We start from the raw sequence: 27,854 nt of genomic DNA on the forward strand, positions 1-27,854 counted from the left end.
GATAATGGCAATAATAAAATGGCAATCCAGCAAGCGGATAAACTGCTCAAAAAACACAAGGATCTTCACTGTGCAAAGGTAAGTGTGATTGCGGTGCACTCGGCTCGTTTGGTGAGCGTAGCTCTGAGACTTGGGGTGTTTTGCTGTGCTTTATGAGCAGTGTCCATGATCTTCCAGAGACCATGGTGTTTTCTGAACCTCTGGAACATCTCGGGCTGTTCTAATTCACACAATACCATGTTTGCCTGAAAACTTGTGCAGATATTCTTGGTGAGGTGCCTCTAATGACTAGGGTGTAATTGGTTACACCTGAGCTAATTGTCTAGCTCCCTGTCAGAGCCACTGCAAGCAACCTTGGCACATGGGCTGTGCCTTAAAAATCCCTCTTTTAGACCTTAGGTTGGGATACCTATCTGTAGTAGTTTGGACCAAAACATTTCCTTGGGAGGTGTAGTCCTTAGTAAAACATAACAAGGTAATTTTGGAGGCATTTGCTCTTTTCCTTCTTGTTCACTGCCCTCCTTGCCGTGCCCCTGTTGAAGGGAAAGGAGTTCTGTTTCTCGGTTTTCTGAACTATGAGACTCTACTTTTCTCTCTTCCCTGTGGGTTTTCCTCTATAGTTCATACCACTTCTACATTTTGAAAGCTTCCCAAGCTGAAGTGAGTGTCATTGACCTGAATCTCATTTATGTGACTTCTCTGGCCAGTTATTGAAAGAAGAAAATGAAAATATTCAGGACTGGTCAGTTTTCAGTCTGCAGGTAGGGAAAACTGAATGGCAACTGATGCCTTGGAGCGGCCTGTACCTGCATGTTTGTTAAGAAATGCAAAGCTGTACTATTTGACGCAGCTTGCATTTGAAAGTTTTCCTCTACAGCCATATGGATTAGAAGCTTAATAAAACCTGAATTTCTGTAGAAGTAACGAGGTGGCTGGGCAAAGCCTCTCCTCACCAGGAATGAGAGGATTTTCACTGGTAACTGCCAACTGTTTTTCTAACAGCTGCCTCTGTGTTGTGTCAATAGGTTCTAAAGGCAATTGGCTTGCAGAGAACTGGCAAGCAAGATGAAGCGTATGCTCTGGCACAAGAAGTAGCAGCACTTGAACCCACAGATGATAATTCCTTGCAAGCACTAACTATTCTTTACCGGGAAATGCATAGACGTAAGCTTTTTCCTTTGCCTCTCCTAGAACATAAATAATCATTTTTTCCAGAAGTATATGTGGCCCACAGTTTCATGGGAAACGTGCGAAGTCCAGGGTTCGTGTATAGGCATGTTATTAAGAGACTCGGAGAATTTAAATGATGCCTGTTATAAATGCCTCTAAGGCTCTAGTGATCACCATAAAGCGAAGAACCTTGTTTAGGCTTCTCTCATTAACATTATTGTGTACACAGTTCCTAAATGAATGGCATGCTAATAATCATCCATCACAATCAACCTATGAGTTCACTTTGTTTTTTAATGAAAGCTACTGGAATTTGTTGTATATGTGGTATATGTGGTAGAGATGACAGATCACATGGTCTGTGGTTTGGAGTGAGCTTGATGCTGTGAGACTGTAGTCGAGGGGTTCAGGCCTCAAGAAGCTGCGTGACAAACAGAAGGGCCTCTCAATTTGACTGCATTAGCTTTTTCAGTATGGATCCTTGTAGTGATACGGTATTTTAAAAATACTAAATCGTGAATGTTTGAGTGACGGAGTAAAATTGCATGTGCTTTTCTGAAAGAAGCCAGATCTTATATACTGCTTATCTACAGCTCTAAACAGTTGTTTCTGGCAGCTTCTTGTGGTTCTTGATGGTGGTAGCAGTGTTTACTGTTCAATTGCTGGAGCAACGATAATGGGGCGAACCAACTTCTGTAGAAATGGGTATTTGGTATCAGTCTGCAATATAGCAATTGCTCATGCTCTCCTAGTTATTTTTATATGTGTGTGTATGTATATGTGGAGTTAAAGCATTGTTTCTTGAACAATACGAAATTTTTGTGTGTATATGTGACTTTCAACATAAACAAACCCCTGAAAATGTCAAAAGCCTTTCTGACAATCTAAACAACTTGCATAAGCATTAAGCTCAGGTTTCTGTATTTTAGGTTTATAACTCAGAAAGGAAATAGTGGGTGTTAGACACTTCCACTTTTGGTCCTGCAAGAAAATTGTAATTATGTGTTTTATGTATGTGTGTCCAGGATATGTAAACTATGTGAAAGACAAATTACATTTAGTTTTCTAATACTACACTGCGATATGATTGTATGTGTAAGGAAAAAAATCTGGAAGGATGAAAATGTAAGAAAGTTTTGCATAAGTATTTAGTCATGATAGACCTATTATTAAAAAGTATAGTGTGAAGTATTTTACTTGTTAAGAGTACTAAAGTAGGCAATTGGGAAATAACAGGATATGACTAACATAAGTAAACCTGGGATAAGAGTAACTAATTTGGTATTAGGCTCTGAAAATGTTCTGTGTTTTGATAGATAATTCACGTGGAGCAGTCATTCTGCCAGGAATAGAAATCTTCATTCAGTTTAATGCTCCAAAATAGACAAACTTTCTTAAGAAAAAGACTTAAGTGCTTCTGAGCAGTTCAGTTGTTGCTGTTAACTCTATTTTGAGGTTGGTTGGTTTGTTTGTTTTAAGCACTTTCCTCCTTTGCCTAATGTTTGTAGTGCTTGGGGTCTTGGGGGAGAGAGTATCATTCTTGTGGTTGATGAGTGTAATTAGATTACTGTTCAGAGTATCACTGATCCTATCTTTAGGTAGCTGTGCTTTAAAATTATTCCCAAATTTGCCTTAACTCAAGCATCTGGTTTTGGTTTAGCGGAACTGGTAACTAAACTTTATGAGGCAGCTGTAAAGAAGGTTCCCAACAGTGAAGAGTATCACTCTCATCTCTTCATGGCCTATGCCAGGGTTGGAGAGTACAAGAAGATGCAACAGGTACAATCAACAATTTGTGTTCTGGTCATTTTAAGGTGTCTTTTTCTGTATATCTTACTGTTAATGCCTTTTCATATTATGAGTAGTCTTCCAGAAAGCTAAACTGGGTTAATGCAGAAGTTATACTCTATGTTAGTTTTTACAGAAAGGCTTAAAAGACGATTATTTAGGGGGTGGGTTATCTGAAAACAAATGCTTTCTTTTCCTTACGTGGGATAGGACAACTGTGCCTTTTGTGTGCATATCTGGTCTGATAGAATATGTTGGTTATTTTGGGAGGTTTTTATCAATCTGTCTTGAACAGTATGGTGTTACGTATGAGGCAGTGTATTATAAAGGAATTCTGGAATAGATACAAGATGATTTAGCAAGATTTTCTGATCCATGTTTTCAGACTTGATTTACTCCTTAGTTTGCTGTTACCTTTGAGAAGAGTAATCTTGCCCATGCTCGTACCTCTGGAATCTAACATGTAACTAAGCTTGTATTGGTTGTACTTCTGTGAAGAAAAACTAAAAAGCACTTCCTTTAAGTACATCTTCTCAGTTGGCAAAACTGTGTCATGCTGGTTAGTTTTGTTTTCATCCCTTCCAAATTAGGTGCCTGGAGAATGCCTATAAATGGAAGATTCTTTTCAAAGCATGCGCCCTCACTGTTCTGTATAAAAAAGCACAGAGAGCCAAGTAAATGAGTCCTAAACTCCCTCTCGTTCCCACTGTGTTAAGGTGACTTGAATTTTTGTACAAGTTTGGTTTAAATAACTGAAAGAATATATTGAGCAGAAGTGTTGTTCTCCATTGTAGCCCAACTTGTATGCTGTTTGATTTCAAGCTGTAGATAGGGGCAAAGTTATTTATGTACATGAAATTACAAGCCTCATACGACAATCTAAACTTCAGAGATGTGCCTGTATGTTAATTGTACTCCTCTCTACAACCATGAGTGAAAAAATGCCAGTCTTGCACAGATAATGATATTTAACATTTATCTGACCTTTTGTATGTTTAAAATGTCATACAAACATGTATCTAGTTAAGTTATCCAGACATTGTCAGAGAGCAGGATGTTCCAAATTGGCCTGTGCATTTGACCTACGGACTTAGAGATGCAAAGAGCGCATGGATGCTAACTGATTGGAGAGTGAAAATAAACCTCAGCGTCCTGTGTTCTGGCGTATTTCACTGAAAGTACTGGAATATGCAAACTGAGACTGCAATCAGGAAATCGGCACAAAAGTCCATCTGTGGTAGTAGACTGTATTATGTGTAGTTTCGTAAAATTAATTACAAATTTTGTATGGGTAAAAGTGTTGTCCTTCATTATATACAGACACTGGGAACCTGTGAGAGAAATATGTGAATAACTGTTTCTGTGTTAGGCTAGAGAGTCTTGAATACTTTGGCTCTACTTTGATACAGCCAAGCTTTCAGCTCGACCTTTGCTTAACCACTGCTTTGCACGTATAGGTGACCTCATGTTTCGGATATGTGAGTATGTGTATGTAGGAGATGAGTGTTGAAGGGCAGTTACTTACATGAGGGAGGCATGTGGTTTGGTGTGCCTTTTAGCACTGACTGAGCATACTAGTGAAAACCAGCACTGGAAATATCCCCCTCCCTCCTAAACAATAAGTCTTCTGCTTCCTGATGTAGTTACCGCTTCTAATTAAAGCTGTCATCTGTTTAGGCAATCATACATGCACATGCTCGTTGCCGTTCTGTCAGACCTACGCAAAGTACTTGATTTTTGAGACATTTTCACCCTCTATTTTCTTCTTTAGAATGTGTGTTAGGATGGAATGGCTCATGGGTTGATAAAAATCCTCCTATCTAGTTGCTAATTCTGTGTTGTCTGCTGCCATCATTGCTGCTTAGCTTGCGTTCTCTGTCATGAGAGATCATAAACAGATACGTTTCAGGAATGATGAAACTTTGTCTTATATTTTTCAGGCTGGAATGGCACTTTATAAGATTGTACCCAAAAATCCTTACTATTTTTGGTCTGTGATGAGCCTGATTATGCAGGTGCGTACAGTGTTGCAAATGAGTTTGATTTTCGCTGCAGGTATAGTGCAAACAGAAATGTTCCAAGTGAAGATATTAGAGAGATTTTGAGTAAAATGTCTGTTTGAACTGTTTCTCTGTGATGCTGGGAGAAGGACCAAACCCTCCCGAAGTAGCATTATTGATGTGGTTCAACATGAATTGCTGTAGTGTTTTTATAATGCAACTTAACTGGTCTGCCTTGCCACATTTATGCAACTTGAATTACTCTCTTATCTGGACTAGTACCCTACTGTCTGTTTGGTTTGGTTTAGTTAGAGAGCTAATAAATAAATCCTCAAATACCTGCAGCTCCTCAGGCAGAACTGTTCCTCTCTGTAACTAGGTTATAAAGGCTCTAGGAGGAAATAAATGAGAGCTCTGGACTTAGCATGCCTTTAAGACTGCAGAAAGTCCACAGGAATAGACAGCAGATCAGCTGTGCTGCTGTTAGTTGAGATAGCAGACTCGGGCACTAATCAGACAACCTGACAGAGTGTTGGCCAAGCAAAAAAGCATGGAGGCATTAATCATATTCCCTAAAATACTGTGCCATGGAAAACACAAACGTGTTCTGGCTACATGTTATTTGCTGTGGATATTGTGTGCCTAGATGCGCGAGTCTCTGGACAATGTAATCAAGAGTGAGCTTTTCAGTATATCACTAGTTTTATTGCTGCCTTTTAACAGAGCAGTTGCTCTCTGCACGTGACAGATGGCAGCTCTGAATGTGTGGTTTTGGGAGGGATTGAAGCACCTGGGGTTGTTTCTTTCCTTTTCTAATGTGAAAAAATCAGTGGGTGGACCAACACAAAAAGTTGATGAGCTGTTACAATAATTCTTCTCTTCCTTAGTCTATTTCAGCACAGGATGAAAACCTCTCAAAGACGATGTTTTTGCCACTAGCTGAGAGAATGGTGGAAAAAATGGTGAAAGAGGATAAGATTGAAGCTGAGGCTGAAGTAAGACTTGCAGATACTTTCAGCTTGATTTGAACATTATTGAGACAAGGAATGCACTGTTAAAGGAAATTGATTGTTTTAACAGTTTACAAAGATAATAATCAGTAGTGTTCTGGAAGTAAATGTGAATGTAGCAGGACAGAAGGAAAACCAAGAGCAGAGGGTTGAGAGGGATTTGGAATCATGTGGCAAAGGAAATTTTCTGGCTTAGATTTGACTGATGAAGTACTTGGTTTTGCTCCCTGGGAGGCCCCAAGAGAAACTTCAGGACTGAGAATGGAAAAAAGACCTGAATTCCTGAATGTTCCACCCTCTGGGATGCTAAAGATAGCTCTGTAGGCCTGGCTATCTCCTATTTCTAATGACAGTAACACAAGCCACTTTATTTCTTGGCACACCTGTATATTGTTTTACTAGCAAATTTCATTGCAGCCTAATCTTTCTTTTAAGGTCGAACTGTACTACATGATTCTGGAACGTTTGGAGAAGTATAAGGAAGCCTTAGACGTCGTGAGAGGAAAACTAGGAGGTAACTTGTTCTGTCAATTAACAATCACAGTTGTGTGGAGGAACAGCAGTTCTCCTTTGCTTCAGACTTGTCCACTGGTTACAAAAAAAAAGGCTGTAAGAAGCCTGACTCTTAGGACCAGTTTCAAACATTGATGCAAACTCTGGAGATGCTCTCATGCAAGCTGGTTTTACCCACTTGTTTATGGTATTTAAGTGTTACTCAGTGATGAACTTTGCAGTGGTATGCTTAGCAGTGGTAAATTGATAGCATCTTAATTTGTTGTAGCTGCTATCTTAAAAAAAAAAAATTGTTCTTAATATCCTACATTTTTGTGGACTCTTTCTGGTGATTAAAATACACTTGTAGTTTTAAGGAGTTGGGATATGAAGGTTCCCATAGCAAATCTGTCCTTTCTATCCTTCAAGGGTCTCTCTCCTGTTCTCTTATACTTACTGTTTTGCATCCTTGGCTATAATAAGAAGCTTTGTGCAGAAAGTAGAGAAGGAAATGCATTGATTAAATAAACTTGCCCTTCTGTTTTTAATTTAGAGAAGCTGACAAGTGAGCTCCAAAGCCGCGAGAACAAGTGTATGGCAATGTATAAGAAGCTGTGTAGGTGGCCAGAGTGCAATGCGCTGTCGAGAAGGCTGCTGCTGAAAAAGTGAGATGGTATTTCTGCAGTCCTACTAAAAAACTGAAGAAAAATTCTGGGCTGGTTGTGAATTGCCTTTTTTAGTGGCTTTTGTAAATGGTGGTTAAAATAGAAGAACATCAGAGGATCTCAAAGCATTTCCAAACGTTTACACTCCAAAGCCTGAGGAAAGGGCAGCAGAATGGAACGTTAAAAGGATATGGTAAAGGTCACAGGGAGACTCAGTGTCAAGACTGTAGTTGCTTTTTTTGAAGACTGACTTTAGCAATAAAATTAGTGCAATAAAATTTTGTTTACCTCATTTCTAAAGGCTGTGCTGGTTGTCCACTTCTAACTTCCATGGTGGCAGAGGAGGAGAACTGTATTTACATCTAATTTTCTGGAACTTCATTTCTCTCACTTGGCCAGACTTCATACTGGGAAATGCATGTAATGCTTTGAACAGATGCATCAGGAGAGAGCACACTAGTATGATCAAATCTGTCTCTTGGAACTGTCAAGAGAGATTTGTTTGCCTTTTGTATTTAGCTGTGCCCTAATCTTAAGTATAAATTAAATACAGAGGCTTGAAGATTAGAAGGTTCTGTCTGCCTCCACTGTCCATGGGGGCAGCAAAATGTTTCTTCTCTAGAGAAGTTGTTCTTGGTATTTAATATTTGTTAAATATATTTGCAGTGGGAAAAACTGGAGAGAATAAGCATCAGCTTTACAGGACACTTGAACACAACACTGACAACGTGTAGAACTAATATAAGGACATTTTCAGCTTTACCTCTTTGTATTTGGCATCTCCTGTTCTATACTCTTAAATTGCTCTGAACATGGGCAGGAGAAACTTCTGATTTAGCATTTTGTGGGGATATTCATGAGCTCTGACTGGAATGTAAATGTTAAGAGGAGAATTTGTAGCTTGCCTCAATTCTTTATTGATATTGTTTCCTTTAATATGTTTCAAGACGTTCAGGATGATAGCATTCTTAAGATGTGAGACCTTTTCAAGGAGGAATTATTCTTATTACAGTTGTTTTTACTGTAATATGAATATGTGCTATTCCTTAAATTCAGCTTTTGCAAGGAATATGGTTTTAGAAGTGAGTTACTGTTCTGTGATTCCCTAAACTTTGTTCTGTGCCTAATTTTTGTTTCAGCTCAGATGATTGGCAGTTTTATATAACTTACTTTGATTCAGTGTTTCAACTCATTGATGAATCCTGGACACCTCCGCCAGAAGAAGAGCAGTAAGTAACAATTTTGCCCTGGATTTGTTTTTCCTTTGTGCTACAGCAAATTGTTTGCATTCGTATATATTCTGTGTCTTTGGGTAACTCCTTGACATCAGACCCCAAATGATGCGTTCTCCCTACTTTGTTTTGGAGGCTGGCAATAGTTTATTGGAAACAGCTGTATAAATAGTGGTTTGTACACTATAGAACTCTTCCAGTTTATATTTTTCATGGTGATTGAGTTAGAGAATCCATCATGCCAGATTTCCTTAGGAGTATCGTGGGAATATGCTGAGCACATGTTATCAATGCCCTAGCAATGGGAAAAATCAAAGAACCTTTTGTCTCTTTCATTGTACAGCTCTTTGGAAGGAGAGGTACACTATTCTGTAGAGCAAGCTGTGAAATTTATAGAAGAGAGGATAACAGAAGAATCTAAGAGCTCTCGGCCACTTCGGGGACCATATTTAGCTAAACTGGAGCTGATTAGACGTTTGCGATACAGAGGTTGTAATGATGAATATAAACTAGGTAAGAGCTACTAACTGGATGATAAATTAATCTTTCAGAGAGAGCACAAACTTGGAACAAGCTCTTTGCTAAATCACTGAGTTAAATACAATCTCTGTAAAACGTACGTGCTGTTGTCTGTATGTAAGGCATTTGAAAATGAGCCTTGAAGAAAAGCAGGTAGTTCCAGACTGCTCCAGGGCTTGTAAAAGCAAGGATGGAAACTTTCAAAAGGACCTATGGGATCTAGGAGCATACAGTCACTGAGATTGTAATGAAAAGTGCATGTGGAAAGTCCTGCTGTTACGCAGGTGATTTTTCATTTAAGTTTTTTGGCAATAGTACCAGGTTTTGCTTTTTAAAAACTTGCATTTAAAAATCGCATTTAGGGAACCGGTGGAGGAGGGAATGTGATTAGAGCAACATCTGTGCTACTTACTAGTTCCTTTTGTATTTCCATCCAAAAATAAGTTACTGTTAGATAAGCAGAGGCTGTGTACGCATGCCTGTTATGCTGAGCTCTTATCTGCCAAAGTAGCTTGAATGAAGCTCTTGGGGTTTTTTCATGTGTCCTTGGTTACCAAAGACATTGAGCCTCTGTTAAAATCTGCAGTAGTGCAGTTATTCCTTTTCTAAATAGCTATGTAATCTTGAAGGGGGGAAAAAAAAAGCATTAACGAAGATTTCTCATAGTGATTTTACAGATTGAGCTTTTAATAGAGCATATTAAAAAGATGAACTGGCCTTTTTTCTAGGTGATCCAGAAGAACTAATGTTCCAATACTTCAAAAAATTTGGGGACAAACCCTGCTGTTTTACTGATCTCAAAGTATTTGTGGATCTGCTCCCATCCAGCCAATACACAAAGGTAAGGAAAGATAAGTGGTGACAGGAACTGCAGCGCTTGTTTGCACTCTGGTCCCTTTATCTTAAAATACCTGTGGATCATGATAAAAGATGGGAAGCATCAAATTTTTACCTTCTGTTTGAAATGCATAAGACTCTTTGCACTGCAGAAAATATAATGAACATCTGAATACACTGAGCAATTTCATTCGGAGAATTTTTACTGGAGACTAAAAATTAAGTTTGATCCTGCAGAGTCTCAGACACAGATGTATTTATTTGGATTTTTATTACGATTTCAAGGTGGCAGGGTGCTTTGAGATGGTTTTGGTTGAATTCTTGTATCGAAAATGAAAAGCTTGTAATGCTGATGAAAATCACAAGATACGAGCTTGTATCTTGTAATGAAAAGCTCCCTAGGAATTGTAGGTCAATTGATAAGCTACCCAATTAGCTCATTTTTAAATGAGTAATGTCTCATCACTTTTATTTATAGATCATAGCTTACAAAATGGCATAATGTGAAAACAGTAAAGAGAAAGACCACCCTGTTCATTCATTTGTAGCATTTCATTACTGTGTACTGTAACTTTCGTTTTACAAAGACATCCTTCTCTCTCCCTTCCCACTCATCACTTGTTTTTCCCGTTAAAGTTTTACATTTAATGGGAAAAATCTGCTCCCTGATCCGATGCAGGTAGAGTGTCACATAGATGTTTTGCTTGGCTCTGCTGCAGTACTAGAGAGTGGATACCTTGATACTGATCAAGGGGTGACCAAAAGACCTTATGACAACTTTTCCAGAATCTCTTTCTGAAACAAGCTCTCTTTAACTGAAAAGACTATTTGTGCAGAGTCACAAGCAGCTCGTTGAATGACTTCAGCAGCTGGGAATCCTGTCACTCACCCCATTGTTTTTCTAAGCCATTGTGTAAAATTATCAGAGCTGGGGAGGGCTAGATAGAGAATCCTGGATCAGCCAGAGGCTGTTGATAAAATGTTTGCAAAGAAAGTGTAGATTGTAGTGGTGTTTTCTTAGTTTAGTAAAATATTTTTTGACTTCTAATGCAAGCTCTTCCCACGGCCTCACTAATGAGGAGAACGGTGGCCCTGGCTTGTATGGGTTGCTACTGATGTTTTATGTTAAGAGGTGTGGTTTTACTCCACTGGCAAGAGATGTGGAAAGTAGGATATTTAACTCATAGTTATGGAAATGGTGATACCATTGCAAGGTAACCCTGAGGTCCTGAAGCACTGAACAAGTTTAATCCTAGCTTTCCAGGAAGCAAATTCTAAACCCGGAGTGGGGGGAATGGTATTTAAAAAGAACAGTTTAGGCTACAATTTTGTCGCAGTGCTTGTGAAAATGACTTTGAATAAATTCTCTAAAATTTTCTGATTGGCCTTAAAACTGCTGCTGATGTAGTGCATATGTTATTGTGTCATACTGATATGTTAGAAAGTCTTTCCAGTGTATGGCTGTCGTCTCCGAAGCATGCATTTGCAGCAGTTTAACTTGGTCAAGGAGATGTGTAGCTGAGGAGGGTTAGTGGTGCTAAAGTGCTGATGCATTTTTGAAATCTGAAAGTTTAAGTTACTTCAAGAAGATATTTATAGATTGTCTTAGACTTATTCTTGTTTCACAGCAAAAAAGATGCTGAAGATGGTTGTATCCTAGGGTAAAGTAGCAGGTTCACACTGGGGCTATACACAGCTGGGGGAGGTCTTTTTTTTTTTTCCTCTTTGAGAGTTCTGAGTAGTGTTACAGTTCAGTAGCTGAGAATGTGGAGATCTTGCTGGGCCACCAGACACACGAGATATTCCAGAAATAATCATTGTGACATCAATCTTGAGTTCTAGAGGCGTAAATTGGAGCATGCGGCCTAGTGATTCAGTTGACCTTGCCCAGCTTGGCAAAATCTCAAACTGAAAAAATTTGTCAACACAGTCTTCATCAAAGTCTATGGGAAAACTGGAATTTGTGTACATGGTGCTATGTGTTTCTCCTATCTAGCTGTTATGCTTTTTGCCTCGGGCATGCATTTGATGCAGTTCTTGTGTTTCAAGACCAAATGTAGTAAAGCTGAATTCATTGGCTTTAACTCAGTTTTAAGTTTGTAAACACTGTTGGATTTTAGGGCAACAAAAAACTACTGTCCAGCCCTGACTGCATGTTGTGAGAAGTCTGCTGTCTCCTGTTAAATTTGGGAGGCTGCTTTTCTTACAACTTAATTCAAAAAATAAGTCATTAATCAAAGATTATGACCTCACTGAGTGCAGTGCATTACTTCAGAGTTGAGAGAGAACGTAATAGCTAGTACAAAACCACTATTTCCTGGATGTGTGCTGTGAAGCCTTTCAGTAGCTAATTATTTTAATTGCATATGTTATTACTGTGAGTGTTAACAGGTGCTTGAACTCCCTTATGTGTCAATGTATTGGAAACTTGCCTGTGATTTATTTTTGCCCTCCATCTGTTTGATGAAACTTACTAAAAGCTATTGAGTGCAACCAGAACTGTGTGCTCATCACCTTTCAAAAAAAAAAAATTGAAGCCAGCTCTTTAACCAGTGATTTCAGTGTGACATCAGGGTTGATACTGACATTTCCACCTTGCTTTTTTTGCTTGATTTGAGGGAGGAAATGATGCTTTCCATTCATGCAGTCCCAGATGCCCTGCAGAATTTAATGACAGTGTTTCTCTTTCAGTTCATCAGTCAATTGCTGGAAGTAATCCCTCTGTCGGCAGCAGCAGAGAATGAAATCGCACTGCCAGCTGATATCAAAGCCCTGCAACAACACTTGTGTGTGGTGCAGCTCTCGAGGTTGCTCGGTATCTATCATGCCATGGATAAGAAGCAAAAGCTGACTGTGGTCCGGGAGTTGATGTTGAGATACCGCCATGGATTGGAGTTTGGTGAGAAAAATCTTGAAACTAATGTTGCAGTTCACTTGCAGCTTTTTATGAGCAATAGTTCAGAGCTTTTTCAGGGGGACGGAACAGCACAAACGCTGATGGCACCCATCGTGCCACTAGGTAATACTTTGTTTTGTCCTTTATGATTATATCCTTGGGCGTACCTGAATTCTCTGTTTCCTTTTAATTTTTTTTCTTTTCAGTTGTGTATCTTAAAGATAAATGAGACATTCCTGGGTAGTTCAGATGGTACATTTATATCTTTGCAAAATTGCCTGTGCCTTTACGCAAAGCCAGGCTTTATCGCTGGTGCACATAGGACAAATACACGGGCAAGAATATTAATTTGTAAATCTTGCAGTTGTAGGAGAGTCTTTTCTTCTTCCAGCAGATGTCAACATGTGAAGTGGCCCAAAGTCTGCTCGTGATGAACAAATGCAGCATGTATACAGTTGTTTCAGTTTTTAAGACAACTCTGGATTTTAAAAATTAAGCTGTGGTTATCGTCTGCCAGATAGCTGTGTCATTTGATAATGCTGACAATGTGAGAAGCAGCTGACAGCGCTGTTAGTAATTCAAGGTTAACTTTTTTCTTCTTTTTAGGGAAATCTTGTTTGAAAACTGAATTGCAGTTTTCAGATTATTACTGCCTGCTTGCAGTTCACCTGCTGCTTGATCTGTGGCTAGAAGGTATGTTCCTAAAATTGTGTCTTGCTTAGTACCACCCTGGATAGATGTGACAGGGAGACTGTCCCTGTGGCCACTGTATATACCTGGCATGGCTTGTTAAGCCCATAGCTTTCTGTTGTGTTTTTGTTTTTTTTTCCTCAATATGGGGTGTTTCAGTAGTCCCTCTATTCAGTTGGTGTTTGATAGGAGCCTCACTCGCCTCTAAAGGGATTTAATTTTTCTGATTAATTCCTGTAAGTCCTGGTAGAGTTTTGCTGATGACTCTTGCAGCTCAGTGCTGGCTGTCTTCAGAAGCTTGTTCTGAGTTTCCCATGTAGGTAATGTTTTCTCTCCCTTTGCGTAAGTTCTGCGGACAATTCCCCTCTGATATCAGAGGTGTTTTGAGAGTATTTCTTCCCCTCTCTGACATACTTTGTCTTTTGGATCCCCTGCTTCTAGACCTTCTGCTGAGAGCTGTTGCCCTGTCTTGAGTATTCCTGTACTCCACATCTGCTCTGCCTGTTAGTCTCCTAATCCCACAGAGTCAGTCTCCAATGGTGGTTGTTCATATTCCTGCCCTTCAGTGTAGCCGTCAGTTACGCCTTTGTCTTCCCCAAGGAAGATTTAGTCTTTAACCTGAGTAAATCCATCGTTGGGTTCCTGGCAGGTCACCGGTGGAGCATGGGCTCTTGGATTCCTGGCTCTGTGCTGCTCTCTTGCATAATGCTTGGGAGTGCTCTGTGTGTATAAGCTAGAAATCCTGAACAGTCCAGGACTCATCAGGGAAGGTCACTTCTCCTGCAGTATGCCCGTGTGCGAGTGCTTTGCTCTATACAAATGTGAGCTAGATACTCCCTGTGAGGAATTATTCCTCCACCTTTCCCTCAGAGAGCAGCTATAATGCAGGGGTGGCTGTTATGTTTTAAGGGCTGCAACATGGCTGATGAATGCCATCTGTGTGTTTAAATGCATGGGTCCATTTTGAGAGGTGTGTAACTCGGGGAAGGAAGCTTCAATACCAAAGTGAACTGTGCTGTTAGTGTTCAGTGCCTCTCTCTGATCATGCCTATCCGTGTGTTTTGTCTTTGTCGCCAGGTGAAGAGACGGCTGTGTGGCAGTGCCTAACTCTCTTAGAAGAAGGGTTATCTCATAGTCCTTCTAATGCTCAGTTTAAATTGCTGCTCATTCGAATCTACTGCAGGCTTGGTGCATTTGAACCTGTTGCAGAGCTCTATTCCAGCCTTGATGCAAAACACATACAGCACGACACCATCGGGTGGGTAGTATATACTGAGAATAATTGGTGATGGTGACCCTCCAGTAACCAGTCCTGAGATCTTCAGTTTCCTTTGCTACTGAAAGTTAGCAGATTATCAGATTTTCATATGGTGTTGTGTAAAAGTGTGTTGGAATTACATGAGACACATCTACTGAAGTATACTCCCCTTCTTGTGGAGTATCTTTCCTGTGTGATTTTGATCAGTTTTGGATTTTCAGAGTGTTAACTGAAGGGAATCTGAAAGAAATTTGTGAAATGTGTATCTTGATGCCAGTCATAGCTTGGTGTTCTGGCTTGTGTCATTGCTCAGCAAAGCTTGGCAGCACTAGTTAAAACAAATATACCAAATGGAAATGGCTGTGCCTTGGTTAGTGTGTTTGTGGGTATCTAATTAAGTAAAGCTCTTGCACACTTAGGAAGGTGGATGGAGGAACTCCAAGCCCCCAGATACTGTCTTTTAAAAAATTAAGAATTCCTTCCATTACTGTTAAAAGCTTAAATTTTAATACGAATGTTGTGATTGCCGTCTGTTAAATCTCTAGACTTTTCATTAAAGCTGGACTGTGCTGGAGTTCGCTGTTCAGAACTGTGTTTGAAATTCAGGTTTCCCCAGGGTTGTGTGTTGATATTTGACTTGTGCTGTTGTGTTGCAGCTATCTTCTGACGCGCTATGCAGAGTCACTGGGCCATTACGCTGCGGCATCCCAATCCTGCAATTTTGCACTCAGGTTTTTCCACTCCAACCAGAAAGATGTAAGTTGAAAGAAACCTCTGTGCCATGTAACAGAGCAGTTATGTCAAGGTGCCTTACAGAAGTTTGTGCCCTATGTAAGGGCTTACAGAAATATAGTGGTGATAACAAAGAGGAATAATACATGCAACTTTGTGTTTATAGTAAAGGTTCCTCAACCTGCGTTTCTCATTGCAAGAATTTGTAACTTACTGGTTTTGCTTTAGCTTTCTGTTTATAAAAGCCAGTTTCAATACTCCTCACAAACAGGTATGATTACTTTCAAATGAATGGATTGTAATTTTATGCAAGAACTTAAGTGAAATGTCATGTGGCACGTAAGTCCTGGTGTCATAACTGCTAGCATTTTGGAAAGTCATACAGCAGCTAGGGATGGTGGGTCAAGATGGTTATGGCATACTCATGAATCCTTTATGTGACAATCACTGAAGTGGCGTGTTTTAGTGATGGCTGTCCTGGGCACACAGGGATGGTGGGGAATGCACATCACTTTAAAAGGTAGGGGAAGTGCAAGGAACAAGGTGGGAGGATTTCAGAGGCGAAAAACTGAATCTTGAAGTCTCAGCTTCGCTGAAGGCAGAGCAGAGCCTAACTAACTGCATTATTTTGAAGTGATAGGATCAAATTGCAAAACCTGGTCTTGTGCTAATGGGAACTACCTGCTTTATTTGGTTCACCCCAAAAAGTGGTTTGAATGAAAAGGAAGTTGTCTTGAATGAGAATCTTGGCACTGGAATGGAGGAGATAGTGAGGGGAGGGTAGCTGAATTCCCCCAAAGGGATCAGGTGCTTCCTAAAATGCCATGCTCTAGGCATCTAGCATGCTTGGAGCTTGCTGATTAGTAAGTGTATTTGTCAAAAATCTTACTTGGAAAGTACACTCTGATGTACATTCTGATACATTCATAGGGAAAATATAAATTCTGTTTCAGAATTCCCATGGAATCCATGAAAAATGGGTTAGGTAGGAGAACGGTGGAACAACACATTCTTGAAGTCTTGGTGGAAATATATTGGGCAAACAGGAAGAGAAATAGTCCAGAATTGTGGTAGGGAAGTATATGCATGTCAGTCCATCTCCCTAAAACGTGCAAGGCAGTCCCATTCTGAGGAGTGGGACTATATCCTATATATTTATATTTTACAGTTTGATCACTGTTGAGAGGTAGGTGAAGAAAATTATTTTTACTTTACTTCGTAAGAAACAAAGGTGCGATGCAGTTGTAACTCTTCCACTCAGCCACTGGCTAAGTTGGCTCTAAAGGCTCCGCAGTCATACAACTTGCTTTCCCACCATCCCAGAAACAAATAAAAACACAAGACTTCTCTGTAAAGATGCTCATGCAGTAATCCCTCAGAAGAGTACCTTTGCACTGTTGGCAGCCTGGGTTGTTCCTGTGTACAAGATACCAGTTGCCATTTACCTGTGCCTGGAAGGTAGATGCTGAGTTACTGTGACCTGTGTCTGACACAGAAATTTCACTGCAGGGAGCGGGAGGCACAGAGGAGCACGTAGATTGTACGATTGGAGCTTGCTCTCATCTGCTTCCCTCGCTTGCTCATTCTTTAAGCACTGATTCTACTTGCTAAGAGTCTTTGGGTTCCTGGGTGCAGTGTTTTGTGCTGGAGTGAAGCCCTGGATCCAGACAGCTTTCTCCTACGTGTCTGTTGATGGTAGTGGTGGCTTTTTTTTTTTGTCTTTTTTTCCCCCCTGTTTTTTTTTTGGTGTTTTTTTTTTTTTTTTTGATGAGGAGTACCTTGTTCAGTCTTGTTTAAAGGTCACTCAGTGGATGTTAATGAAAAGCATACCTGGAACCAACTGTCTGAATAAAAAGCCTGACTGCTGGGTGCCAAGTGAAAAAAGTGAACCGAAAAAACTATTGGATGTCATTTGTCTGCTTGGGAATGCTACATTGTAAAGCATCAAGAAATCCAAAAAAAAACAAATTGAAGTAACTTCAGGTGTGGTTACCTTGGAAGAAGGTTATTCTCTTTGGCGTGAATGATAAAGGTGCTTGCAGCAGAGAAGAGCTGATTGTCTCCAGTAGCTCGACATCTGTACGCAGATGAAGGCAGCCACGTTCCAAGTGCTGTTTCCAGGAGAATGCTACTCAACTTGTGTTCCAGAAACCCTGAAAAGGCAGTGCCTGACTGGTTCAACCTGCCTCACTACTACACCTTAAAAGGTTGAAATTGCAAGAAGGGCGGAAGTGATACAATCAGCATTATATAATTCTTCCTGCTACAAGATAAGGATGTGACTCTGGAACCCACTCGCATCATGTCTCGTCTTGGAGACAGAGTATTGCGACCAAAGGACCATGAGCCATTGTTGATCTTGGCTAGCCAAATCTCTCCCATGTTCTGGACGCTTCCAGTGGTTATCACCTTAAGATCCTTTTAGTTGGAAAATGCATCAAAAGCTGTACTAATTTGCAAATAGCTAGTGTCCTTTAAACCAACCATAAGGTGCAAACTGCAGGAGGTGAAGGCTCAATTCAGGGTACTGTTCACCTAGGATCATGGCATGACAGGAGTGGAGACGAAAAAAGGCATTCCTTACCGTAAGGAATGTCCCAAGTATCACAAGGTCAGAATCTGCTACCAATTTCTGTGCTGCTGTGGTTCTGCTGGGGTTGCCCCTTCATACTCACAGTCCTGATATCAGCTTCCCATTCGAGTCCCATAACAGCATCTAACTGCAGTGTTAAAGGAGGACTATCCTTTAAAAGTTACCTTTTTATGTGATTTCAAATACTGCCTGCTCCTCTCTAGGTTGATGTTTAAGATAGCTGCAACGTCTGCTACAGCACAGAGAACGTGTCCTGCGGCACACTGTGCGTGGGACTCTGCCTAGAACAGGAAGTGTGGGATGTAAACGAAGTGGTCTGGCATAAAAATATAGCTACTGATTCAAACTGATTGCTTTCGATAAATATGTTTTCCTTCTGACTTGCTGAACTTAACAGCCTGAAGTGAATCCTGTTTAAGACTGGGTCCCATGAGTAACAGCCATCTAGGATGCTGTGCAGTCCTGACGCAGTATTTCTGCTCTGGAAAAGGATGCCAAGGACAGGGAGGAGAATAGAAGGCAGTATTGCTATATTTGGCCAAAACTAAAAAGGCAACTTTGCCCTTATCAAGATAGTCCTCCTTTAAATATGCAGAATCAGAAGTAATCTCTCTAATTTTCTTGTGTCCGTCCGTCTTTAATTTCTCCAGATACTGCAGGCAAACAGAACACCAACGTATCCTATGGGGATTTAAAAACCACGTCGATGCAGTTGAATTAGCGCCCATAGCGCAGTCCCGCAGCCTGACAATGAACTCTGCAAGGCTGTTTATCAGAGGGTATGTTGTTGAATATTTGGCATATTTTTTCATACAGTGCAAATAACCAAATTTCTTAGGAAAAAAAGACAGAGCTACCTAGAGGACATTTCTTATTTTAAAGGGGGAAAAAAAAGGTGGCTTTCATCTGTTCGTACTGGCTTCTAGTCTCTAAGAGCCTTCCAGACAGGTTGAGTCTGTTAGTACTATATAAAGTTTAGTTAACCAGGGGCCTTTTTGATGCCTTTCATCTTCAGTGCATTTCATAATCTTGTTCAGAAGAAAATAATTTATTTTTCTAGAATTTCTCACTTGTGGAGTAATTCTGATTTAAAAAAATACAGCCATCTGTCTTGACTGGGAGCATAAGTTGTTCACGCTGTCTCTACTGTTAGAAGTTTTCATTAAAATACAGTGCTTGTTTGCGGCTCCTTCGTCATATAAATCTCCTTCTGGAGATTACTTGGACTGATGTGAAATATTAGTTGTGTGCCTTGCATTGCTGCATTTCATCAGAGGGGAAGCAAACTATCCCATGGACCCTGACAGTTCCCTTTGGTGTTTAGATTGTATTGTAATGTGTATACACTGCGTGATATTATCTTGTGATGCTGTATTCAAAAATCTAATAAAAAAGAGAAATAAAAAAATGTGTGAGTAATTTTTTTAATCTATGTTGCGGTAATATGTGATGCACATCCAAGTCAGTTCCAGAAAATCTGGGATATATTTATTTTGCCTGAAAAGTACTTTTCACAATGAAACAATAATTTGAATAATGCATCTCAAAAAAAAAAAAAAAAAAAAAAAGCCTTCTAAAATCATCTCTTCCCTCCTTTAAGTATTTTTCAGTCTCAGTGGTGACAGTCATGTGGTGTTTCTTAGTGTCGGTTTGGTTATTAAATCATACTGCCCGGTGGAGCATCTGGGCATTCTCAAATTAAAGTAGCAAAACTGCTGGGGTGACTTGGACAAGCAAAAGTGCAAGCTTCTCCCAGGGATTGAGTATCTGCCAGATTCTGTACCTCTGGGTTAATGAAAACCACAGAAATGCAATTTCGTGGCAGTGACCTTGTTAACGTCTGGTGGTTCTGTATTTATGGAAGTAACTAATACAGAGATGGTGTGTGTTTTCTTCCAGACCTCAGAATATATCATTCAAGCCTACAAGTACGGTGCGTTTGAGAAGATCCCAGAATTCATTGCATTTAGAAATAGGCTGAACTCTTCCCTTCACTTTGCGCAAGTTCGCACAGAACGGATGTTGTTAGACCTCTTACTTGAAGCAAATATGTAAGTACAGCAGTGACAAGCGCAGCACCTTGCACGTGAAAAAATTGGAGATTTGTGCATAGGCAGAACACTGGCCAAGTGAGACCTTAGCGAGTTGCAGTTGCAGCTTTTTGGCAAAAACCTGTGAGCTACTTCTCTCCACTTCTAATTTGCTCTCCCCTTCAGCATCCTTGTCAGTACCACGTATGTGTAACACTTCTGACATAAGAAGAGTTGAACAATGGAGAGAATGTGGTTTGTTAGTGAGCTGGGTTTTCTGTTTCCAGTGATCAAATGTTTGATTTAATGTTGCTTATTCACATATACAGATCAACCAGTTTAGAAGAAAGTATAAAGTCCATGAGTCTGAGCCCAGAGGAGGATGACATTCCATGGAAAGATTTGCGTGACAACAGAGACCTGACAGTCTTGTTTAACTGGGATCCAAAAGACAGGTGAGTAGAAATATCCTCAACTGTAGAGTCACAGTAAGCTTTTCCTTACAGCACACATGGCGAAGAAAATCCTTTCAGGGTCACTGCCGTATTTAAATGTTCTCTAGGCTGGCTAACTGCAAACTTAACAAGCATCATTCATCACTTCTAGCAGTGCTGCCTTTTTACATATTAATACAGTTTCCTGAATTTCTGACCACTCCTTCCTCTTCATACAGTATTCGATAACTTTGGGTAGGCTTTTGTACCTGAGTGAAGCTTGCTACTTTGCCAAATTGAAGCATTTGCCTGAAAACATTTGGTGCCTTTCTCTAGGGACATTTCTGAAGAACATAGGAAACTCTCACTGGAGGAAGAAACCATGTGGTTGCGAATCCGGTCTTTAACTTTAAGGCTAGTAAGCGGACTCCCAACTCTTAGTCACAGTATTCAACCAAAGAACTCTGAAAAGACTGCAGAGAACGGCGTCTCATCCAAGATTGATACAATTCGATCCCTGCTTCAGCAGCTGGAAGCGGCAGTGGATTCAGGGAAGAAGTTTCTAGAACAAAAAATTCAGGTACCCATTAAGGAAAAAGCTATCCCCAAATATTAAATGAACATGAATGCAAGCAGAGAAACTGAATGCATCTTGTAACGTCCAGCAGGCTGCAGAATGCACGTAACTGACCCTGAGTTTGTAGTGTATGAATCTGACTGAGAGATGTGCCAGAGACAAACACTGTGTTCTGGATAAGGAAAAGCTGCAACACCTTTTATCTTTTTCTTTGCTTCTTGCCTAGTATCCTGTCCTTGGCCCTCCTCCTACCCGAATGGCTGGCTTCTTCAGTAATGGCAGCTGTCAATGCCAGACTAGCTTGTTTTATCTTGTTAGTGATATTTATGAACTAGATACCAATGGCTTAGGTAAGTGTTTGAGGGGCAGGGGTTTAACCAGATTGTCATGATGTGTGGTGGGAGGGAGCGAGATGTGTCTCCATTTACTTTGAAAACTACTAGGCGTTGGCTGATGTGGACCCAAACTTACTTGTGTATTAATTTTTTGAATGACACTAAGTTATCTGGGAGGCGACGCCTTAATTTAATGTTCTGTGCAAGTCTTCATTTTTGTACAGTGTATGTTGATGTAATACTGGATCCTCTTTGAAAGCAGTTGTATTTGCTTTTGACTGCTAACACTAAATTATGTTTAAATGCCTCTTAGTTTTCTGGAAGCAGAAAATACACAAACTTTTAGTTTATAACTACTTTTTTTCTTTCAGAAGATTCAGCAGAAATCCAGGAGAGGATAGGGCATAGTTTCAAGTCTTTAGTAGAACGACTAACAGGTAAATGGTAACTCAAGAATAAACACTGGTAGTGCTTCATGGTGGTCTGAGGATGTGCTGCTGACTGTGCTGCAATTACGGGGAAGTGTGGTAATGCATCTGCAGACCCCTTTGAAAGATACTTGAGAACAAGGCTGAGATTCCCCTTGGCTTGTCTGATCATGAAGCTGTTGCATGCCACAGAATGTTATGTCCTATCATTTTGCTACCTTGCAGCCTAGTCTTAGAAACTGTTGTCCCTCTGGTACTTGGTCCAGGTGTGCTAATAAATAGAGTGGAGATACTGTTTGTAATGAAATAAAATTCAGAGGAAACTTCAGAGCTGGACCTTCTTGAGAGGCTTTGGCCAAATTTATCATTAGCTGCTTAGTGGTCAGTCCTCTGACAGCTTTGTACACCGCACTGAGACACATGCTGTAGAGAAAATACGCATTTAAGTTGATCTACATGTCCTGAATAAGGCACTTCTTTTTTCTTTTCAGACTTGTTCAATAAATGTAAAGGTGATTTGATTGAAGTCAGAGATGGCACCTTGAAAACTCATCCAAACCTGTTAGAAAACCTAGTCTTCTTTGTTGAGGTATTGTTTTCTTTGGAAACCAGAAATTTTTGCGTACTTTAGGGTAGAAATATTGGGACTAAAACACAGTGAAGGTTCTTTGATCTCAGTAACTCATGAAAACAAGAGTTTTTTGTTGCATATTCTAACTACTCTGACAGACTCTCTTGAGTCTTATCAGTAGGAACACTAAAGTGAGTATAGAAGCCTCCTGTAAAAGCAACTTGTAACATACTTGTACCTTTTTTCCAGACGATCTCCATTGCCCTGTGGGTATCAAGTTACTGTGACAGTGTCCTCCGACCTTTTAAATCCAACCTGCAAAAAAAGAAGAAGAAAAAAAAAGAAAGCAGTGTAGCTATGGTAGACAATATTCCTTTCTTTTCTTCCCCCACCCCCCATCCAACAGCATATTTATACTGAAAGAAAAATCAGGATCGATGACATGTTAATAAACTGTTTTTCATAAACTTTGCCTTGTAGAGGCTGACATAGGTTAGAGATTACTCCGTACTAATTCTTAAAACTCCTTTTCTATTTAAAATCAAATGGTGACGTGCCACATCTCTGACATCACATAACAGCTTTTTAATAGGAAACACAGTTTAGAGTATCGCAGGGCTTTCTGCCTTGAATGCACTCCAGGGAACTAGTTAACTGGTGGTATTTATCTGGGTAGGTAGATTATAGCTTAGCGTTGGGGGGGACAAGTAGAATGATAGACGTTACAAAGTGAGTTGTCATATAACATGGTCATTTGAATAGGCATTAATATGTGTTTATAAATGTATTTGTTTTTATAGCCACCTGTATTTACACATTTTCTGGATTATGTTACTGAACTACAGACATTAACTTCCAATGTAATAGATCACATCAAAGGGCTTGAAATAATTCTGACTGCACTAAAACTTGAAGAGCTGTCCCTCAAGGACACTCTGCTTTTACAGGTAAGAACTTGCATCGTTATTTGTGTGCTATATACATTTGTGTGTGACCGATAACAACCTGCATGTAGCGTGCCTATGGGATAACTTTGTTGAAAGCTTCTTTTCCCCAAAATGTTTTACTGGAAGGAAAAAAAAAAAAGGAAAACAAGCAAAAAACCCCCACATGTTATGACTGACTTAATTGTTCTTCACCAGAGGTTAGGGACCAGGCTGCTAGAAAGCTTAGTTTTAGAGTGGTAAGTTAAGGTTTTTTTATAGTGACAGTGACTTTGCCTCATCTGATCAGCTCTAGCTCACTGCACAAAATAATCTCAAAAAATGAGATCTAAACACAGGAATTTGAAAATACTTTCATTTTGTGTGGTATGTTAGTGAAGAAAAACTTAAGGTTTTAACATTATTTTGTTGTCTGTGATATGACTTATTCTATTATCTATGGTTTAGCATACCATAATGGATGCAAAATACTTATTCCAGGAAACGTTTGAGATTCACCTACTGCTGATTAGTCACTTCCTTGGAAACAATTACTTGATCTTTAAAGAAAAACAAGCGGCAACTCCTCCCCGCCAGCTCTACAAGGAAAAACAAAGGCAGGAGTAACAGACACTACACATGCCAAACCTCATGCCAAATTCAGACATGTGAAGCATGGGCCTAATGAGGAAGCTTGGCTTTTTAAGCCATGGCAATCAGATAAGAGTTAAACTTTGTGATAGACAAGTTAATGTTACTGTCATAAGGGATCTTCTAACAGTTCAATACTTACTATGAATGTATTTGTTTAAAACAGTGGTTGAGATCCTGAAAATGGTGTCAGAGTCCAGCTAAAAAGCCTAGAGGTGACTGAAAGCATAGAATTGGAATTTTCTTTATGGTGCTCTTGAAACACAGGTGGAGATAAAAGGTGGAAGGGAGCAAAGTGGTGGAATAGGTATCATCTTCTGATACACAGGGGAGAGGGGCTGGGGGAGTGGTGAGTCATGCTCCTTGTCAAAGAAGGATTGCAGATTCCAGGAGAAAGGTTTGAGAGGGGAGTCGTCTCCTTACCAGTATTAGTCTGGGGGTGGGAGAGACTGATTTGAGAAAGCACAGGCAGAAGTTGTGTTACCCAGGACCCCCACAAATTCAATTAGGAATTGGCACTTAAGACAAAAACAGGTCTCTGATACGTTTATCTGAAAAGGGAAACTTGGCCTACAGGGTATTGGCACTCATATTTGTGTAGATGGGAGATCTGAAGGCTTTTGAACTGGCGAGGATTTAAAAGCTGCACCCTTGTATTTCAGAAATGCACTTCTGTCCACCTAAGTTGCTGTTAGCCAGCTTATATTTTTTCAATTAGATTGTCCTGTTTATTTCCTAGCATGTTACTTAACATTTTCCTTTTCTTGTTGTTGTATGATGCTGATGCAGAAGTATCTCAAATATATAAAAAAAAAAACAGAAACTGCAAAACCTGATAGAAATCAAGGAAATCCCTTAGACTGTATTTAATGCAAATTTGAATAAAACCAAAAAAGTACATTTTCTTAATATCACCAAAGAATTTTCTTTAAGATTGAATAATCTTATAGGGATAAGAGATTTTCAGATAGTTGTTGATCTTTGTCATTTTTCTGGTTCCTTGCTGAGTGAGCAAATCCCTCCATCTTCCCTTTGATGCACAGCATCAAATTACTATGCAAGGCAGATCTGCAAAACCCAACCGTTAGATTCATATGGATTTGAGCAGAAGCATCTGTGGGAGTCTGCAGCTTTTCCTGTGTTTGTTCACGATGTTTGCTGTTCTGTTTGTTGTTTGACATTGTTGCAGTAAATCCTGATAAATGCAGTCTGTATAGCTCTACTCAGACCTGGAGCTATGTTTGCAGCTCTGTGTGTTTAGAGCTAAAAGGTGCTTTTGAAAAAGTCCTCGTGTTCAGGTATTAGTGAAAATTCTGCTGTGAATGGAGTGAGACTGGTAATGTGTCAGCTGAACCTTGTCACCGATGCAAGATTTTCCCACATCGGTTTGGTTTACGCGGGCTATGCCTCGCAGGCTTTTCTGCTGTAATCTGTATGAGTGTCTGCAAAAGGCATCCTGATAGCAAGTCACCTCTTGACAGAACAGTGGTTATGGCTGCTGCTTTGGGCACCAAGATTTGTTCTTTCTGCATACAGAAATACAGCATCATTCATGATAGGTCAGTGCTAACCTCACTCCACCTGCAGGAGCAGTGCCAACAGTGTTGTGTGATGGTGGTCCTGCTAAAAGCTTTTTAGCTTGGGCATTTTAGAAAACTGCACATTAGAGGGAATCTAATCACTTTGGGAAAGCTAGGTACCAATGTTGCTGAATTGGTGACATCTGAACCTGTCCCAGGCACTGCAGCTCACTATGCTGTGGAATTTGGTGTAAGAGTCTCTTAGCTGGTCAGCGTTCCATTTGCTGTTTGATTTCACTTTTCTGTATAAGAAATTCTCTACTTTAATAAATGCTGGCTAAAATGAAATGCCACACACACTCACAATTTCAGCCACAAATATTTTGCACAAGAATGTTTCCAGAAGTTTTGAAGAAATGTTAATGTGTTACCAGCCCTGTCTGGGCAACACTGGTATCTGCAGGAATTACTGCTGCTGAGCAGGTGCTGCTTATTCTGTGCTGATGACATTCCCTTTGTAAAGTTACACTGTGGTCCTCATGAACTTCTTATCAGTGTTTGAGATGGTGGGGGAAGTTTAACGGGAGGATTTAAACAGTTGCTGTGGAGTGAATGATTTCTTTTTTGCATTTTGCAGGAAGAAAAAAAGTTTACAAAGACTGTGCAAGGGAAGGTCCAGAGCAGTTACCATCACTCAGTTCAGGAAATTGGAGAGCTGCTGAAAAAGAGACTCGATACTATTAAAAAACTAAAGATTTGAGAAACACATCCTTGACAGACTCCACAGGAGAGTGACACCAGAGTCCCAGACAGAAGCAACATCCAATATACCATCACTTTAATCCAGAACTTCCTCAGAATGCATGAAGGACTTAAAATCATAAAACAATTTTTTTAGGTATTACAGATGTATTGAGCTGATTTAAATTATTGTACATAAATGAGAAGCAGGGACCCTTATTGGGGTTTGACCACTTTTTATACATGTTCATAAGCATATTGCAACAGGAGAAAATTAACTTTCTTCCCTTTTGATCTCTAGAAACAACTGGAGATGGTCTTTAGAAGCAGCAATAGAAATCCAGTGTAAAGCATATATCTCAAAGGAGTTGTATTTTCATCACCATACAGTGTTTATAATTTTTGTATGGTCCTTGCCTTAGAAATGCAGAAATTGTAGATGCCCGCATTCAGCCGCCTCCAATGAAATGAGCCCATTTTGGAGCTGCCCGTTTTGTCCGCAAGCCACCTGGTCCTACTGAATTAATTCAGTGTGTGGTGCAGCAGGGAGAGGTGAGGCTGCACTGAGGAACACCCTCTGCATACAGCCTTCCAGCAGAGCCCAGCCTCCCTCGCAGGGTGGGAGTAAGCCAGGCCTGGTGCCGAGGCAGGTTCCTCTAAGGAGAGAACTGCTGGAGGGAAGAGATGGTGTCGGTGTGCACACAGGTTGTTCTCACGTTCAGAAAAATTGCAAACCTGATGAGGAGCAAACTTGGCCATTAAGCTTTAGAGAGAGAGAGAGAGATGGGAATCAGTGTTTCAGCAAAAAATACAAAACCAGAGACCTTGTATATAATAGCTGCAGTGAAGTCTGACACTGCGGTCTGATTTCATGTCAGTTTAATGTAAAACAGCAATCATCATGACTTTCAAAAAGTGTATTTAGATTACTGAAACTTCAAGACTTAAATATTTTAATAGAAATTAAATCCTATTGGCTTTGGTTTTAATTTGGCAGAGGTAACTTTTGCTTCCGCTGTGGTATGAGGCTGAGAGTACTTTTTGTAACTGTATGCTTGCTTTTTGCAGTTGATCTTTATTCAAGTACTAGCTCATTAGGCATTCTGTTAGAAAGTGCAGTCGCATCATCTGCTCCCACTGAATCTGCATTTCTGCTGTTTTGTTTTGGTGGGTTTTGGGTTTTTTTTTTTTTCATTTTAAAGGAGTAATGCAGCCTAAAATTGGTAGGCAAGAAAAATTACATGTACCTGCAATACAAGGGACAGGTCAGACTTTACAGATTCCTCATCTTCTGATTTAAAGCAGCTACTTATCTGAAGTCTATATTTAAAGTTTTAAGAGAGCTGACAATCCTACTTTTGTCATCTCTTCTAAGTATGTTTTGTTAGTAATGTTAGAATGTTGATGAGAGTATTTTTTTAAAATAAATCCCCTGTAAGAGGAAAAAAAAAACCAACCACATTGCTGCTCTTGCTGGATTTACTTTTGCTTTGCCCCATCCTGAAAGGGAAAGAAGAATGTCTGCAGGTTGTCTAATTGTAATGGATGTCCTGATGGTTTAATTGCAATGTCTGGTAAGTGCTCTGGGCTGGAGGAATACCAAAATGTGTTAAGTCTGTTTTATAGTAATACTTTTCTTGAAGGGGGGTGGGGGGGAAGGAAAAAAAAAAAAAAAAAAGAAACACAATTGAACTCTTATATGTTGTATAGAAATACCTTTTTGGAAAGAAGGGTGTGCTCCTTAAATTAAAGCAAGACTGAT

At 39.9% G+C, this 27,854-nt stretch overlaps 1 protein-coding gene across 1 annotated transcript; it reads left to right on the forward strand.

Moving 5' to 3' along the window:
* Positions 1-27,854, forward strand: NAA25 (N(alpha)-acetyltransferase 25, NatB auxiliary subunit). Its single transcript, XM_009585167.1, has 25 exons — positions 1-78; positions 1,026-1,164; positions 2,831-2,949; positions 4,899-4,973; positions 5,846-5,953; positions 6,404-6,482; positions 7,014-7,125; positions 8,265-8,354; positions 8,701-8,870; positions 9,605-9,717; positions 12,405-12,612; positions 13,216-13,302; positions 14,377-14,557; positions 15,214-15,313; positions 19,782-19,933; positions 20,242-20,367; positions 20,683-20,926; positions 21,150-21,273; positions 21,630-21,695; positions 22,178-22,275; positions 22,507-22,617; positions 23,058-23,204; positions 25,989-26,691; positions 26,726-27,739; positions 27,772-27,854. The coding sequence occupies exons 1-23, from the start codon at positions 19-21 to the stop codon at positions 26,109-26,111; spliced, it is 2,832 nt and encodes a 943-aa protein (XP_009583462.1). The 5' UTR covers positions 1-18; the 3' UTR covers positions 26,112-26,691; positions 26,726-27,739; positions 27,772-27,854.

The sequence above is a fragment of the Fulmarus glacialis genome, unplaced genomic scaffold (assembly GCF_000690835.1).
Source record: "Fulmarus glacialis isolate BGI_N327 unplaced genomic scaffold, ASM69083v1 scaffold39950, whole genome shotgun sequence".
NCBI classification, from domain to species: Eukaryota; Metazoa; Chordata; class Aves; order Procellariiformes; family Procellariidae; genus Fulmarus; species Fulmarus glacialis.

Coding starts and splice junctions, on each gene's coding strand:
- NAA25 (XM_009585167.1), top strand. CDS start 19: ATGGCAATCCAGCAAGCGGATAAACTGCTCAAAAAACACAAGGATCTT. Junction 13,303..14,376: donor GCTTGATCTGTGGCTAGAAG/GTATGTTCCTAA, acceptor CTTTGTCGCCAG/GTGAAGAGACGGCTGTGTGG. Junction 23,205..25,988: donor AGGACACTCTGCTTTTACAG/GTAAGAACTTGC, acceptor TGCATTTTGCAG/GAAGAAAAAAAGTTTACAAA.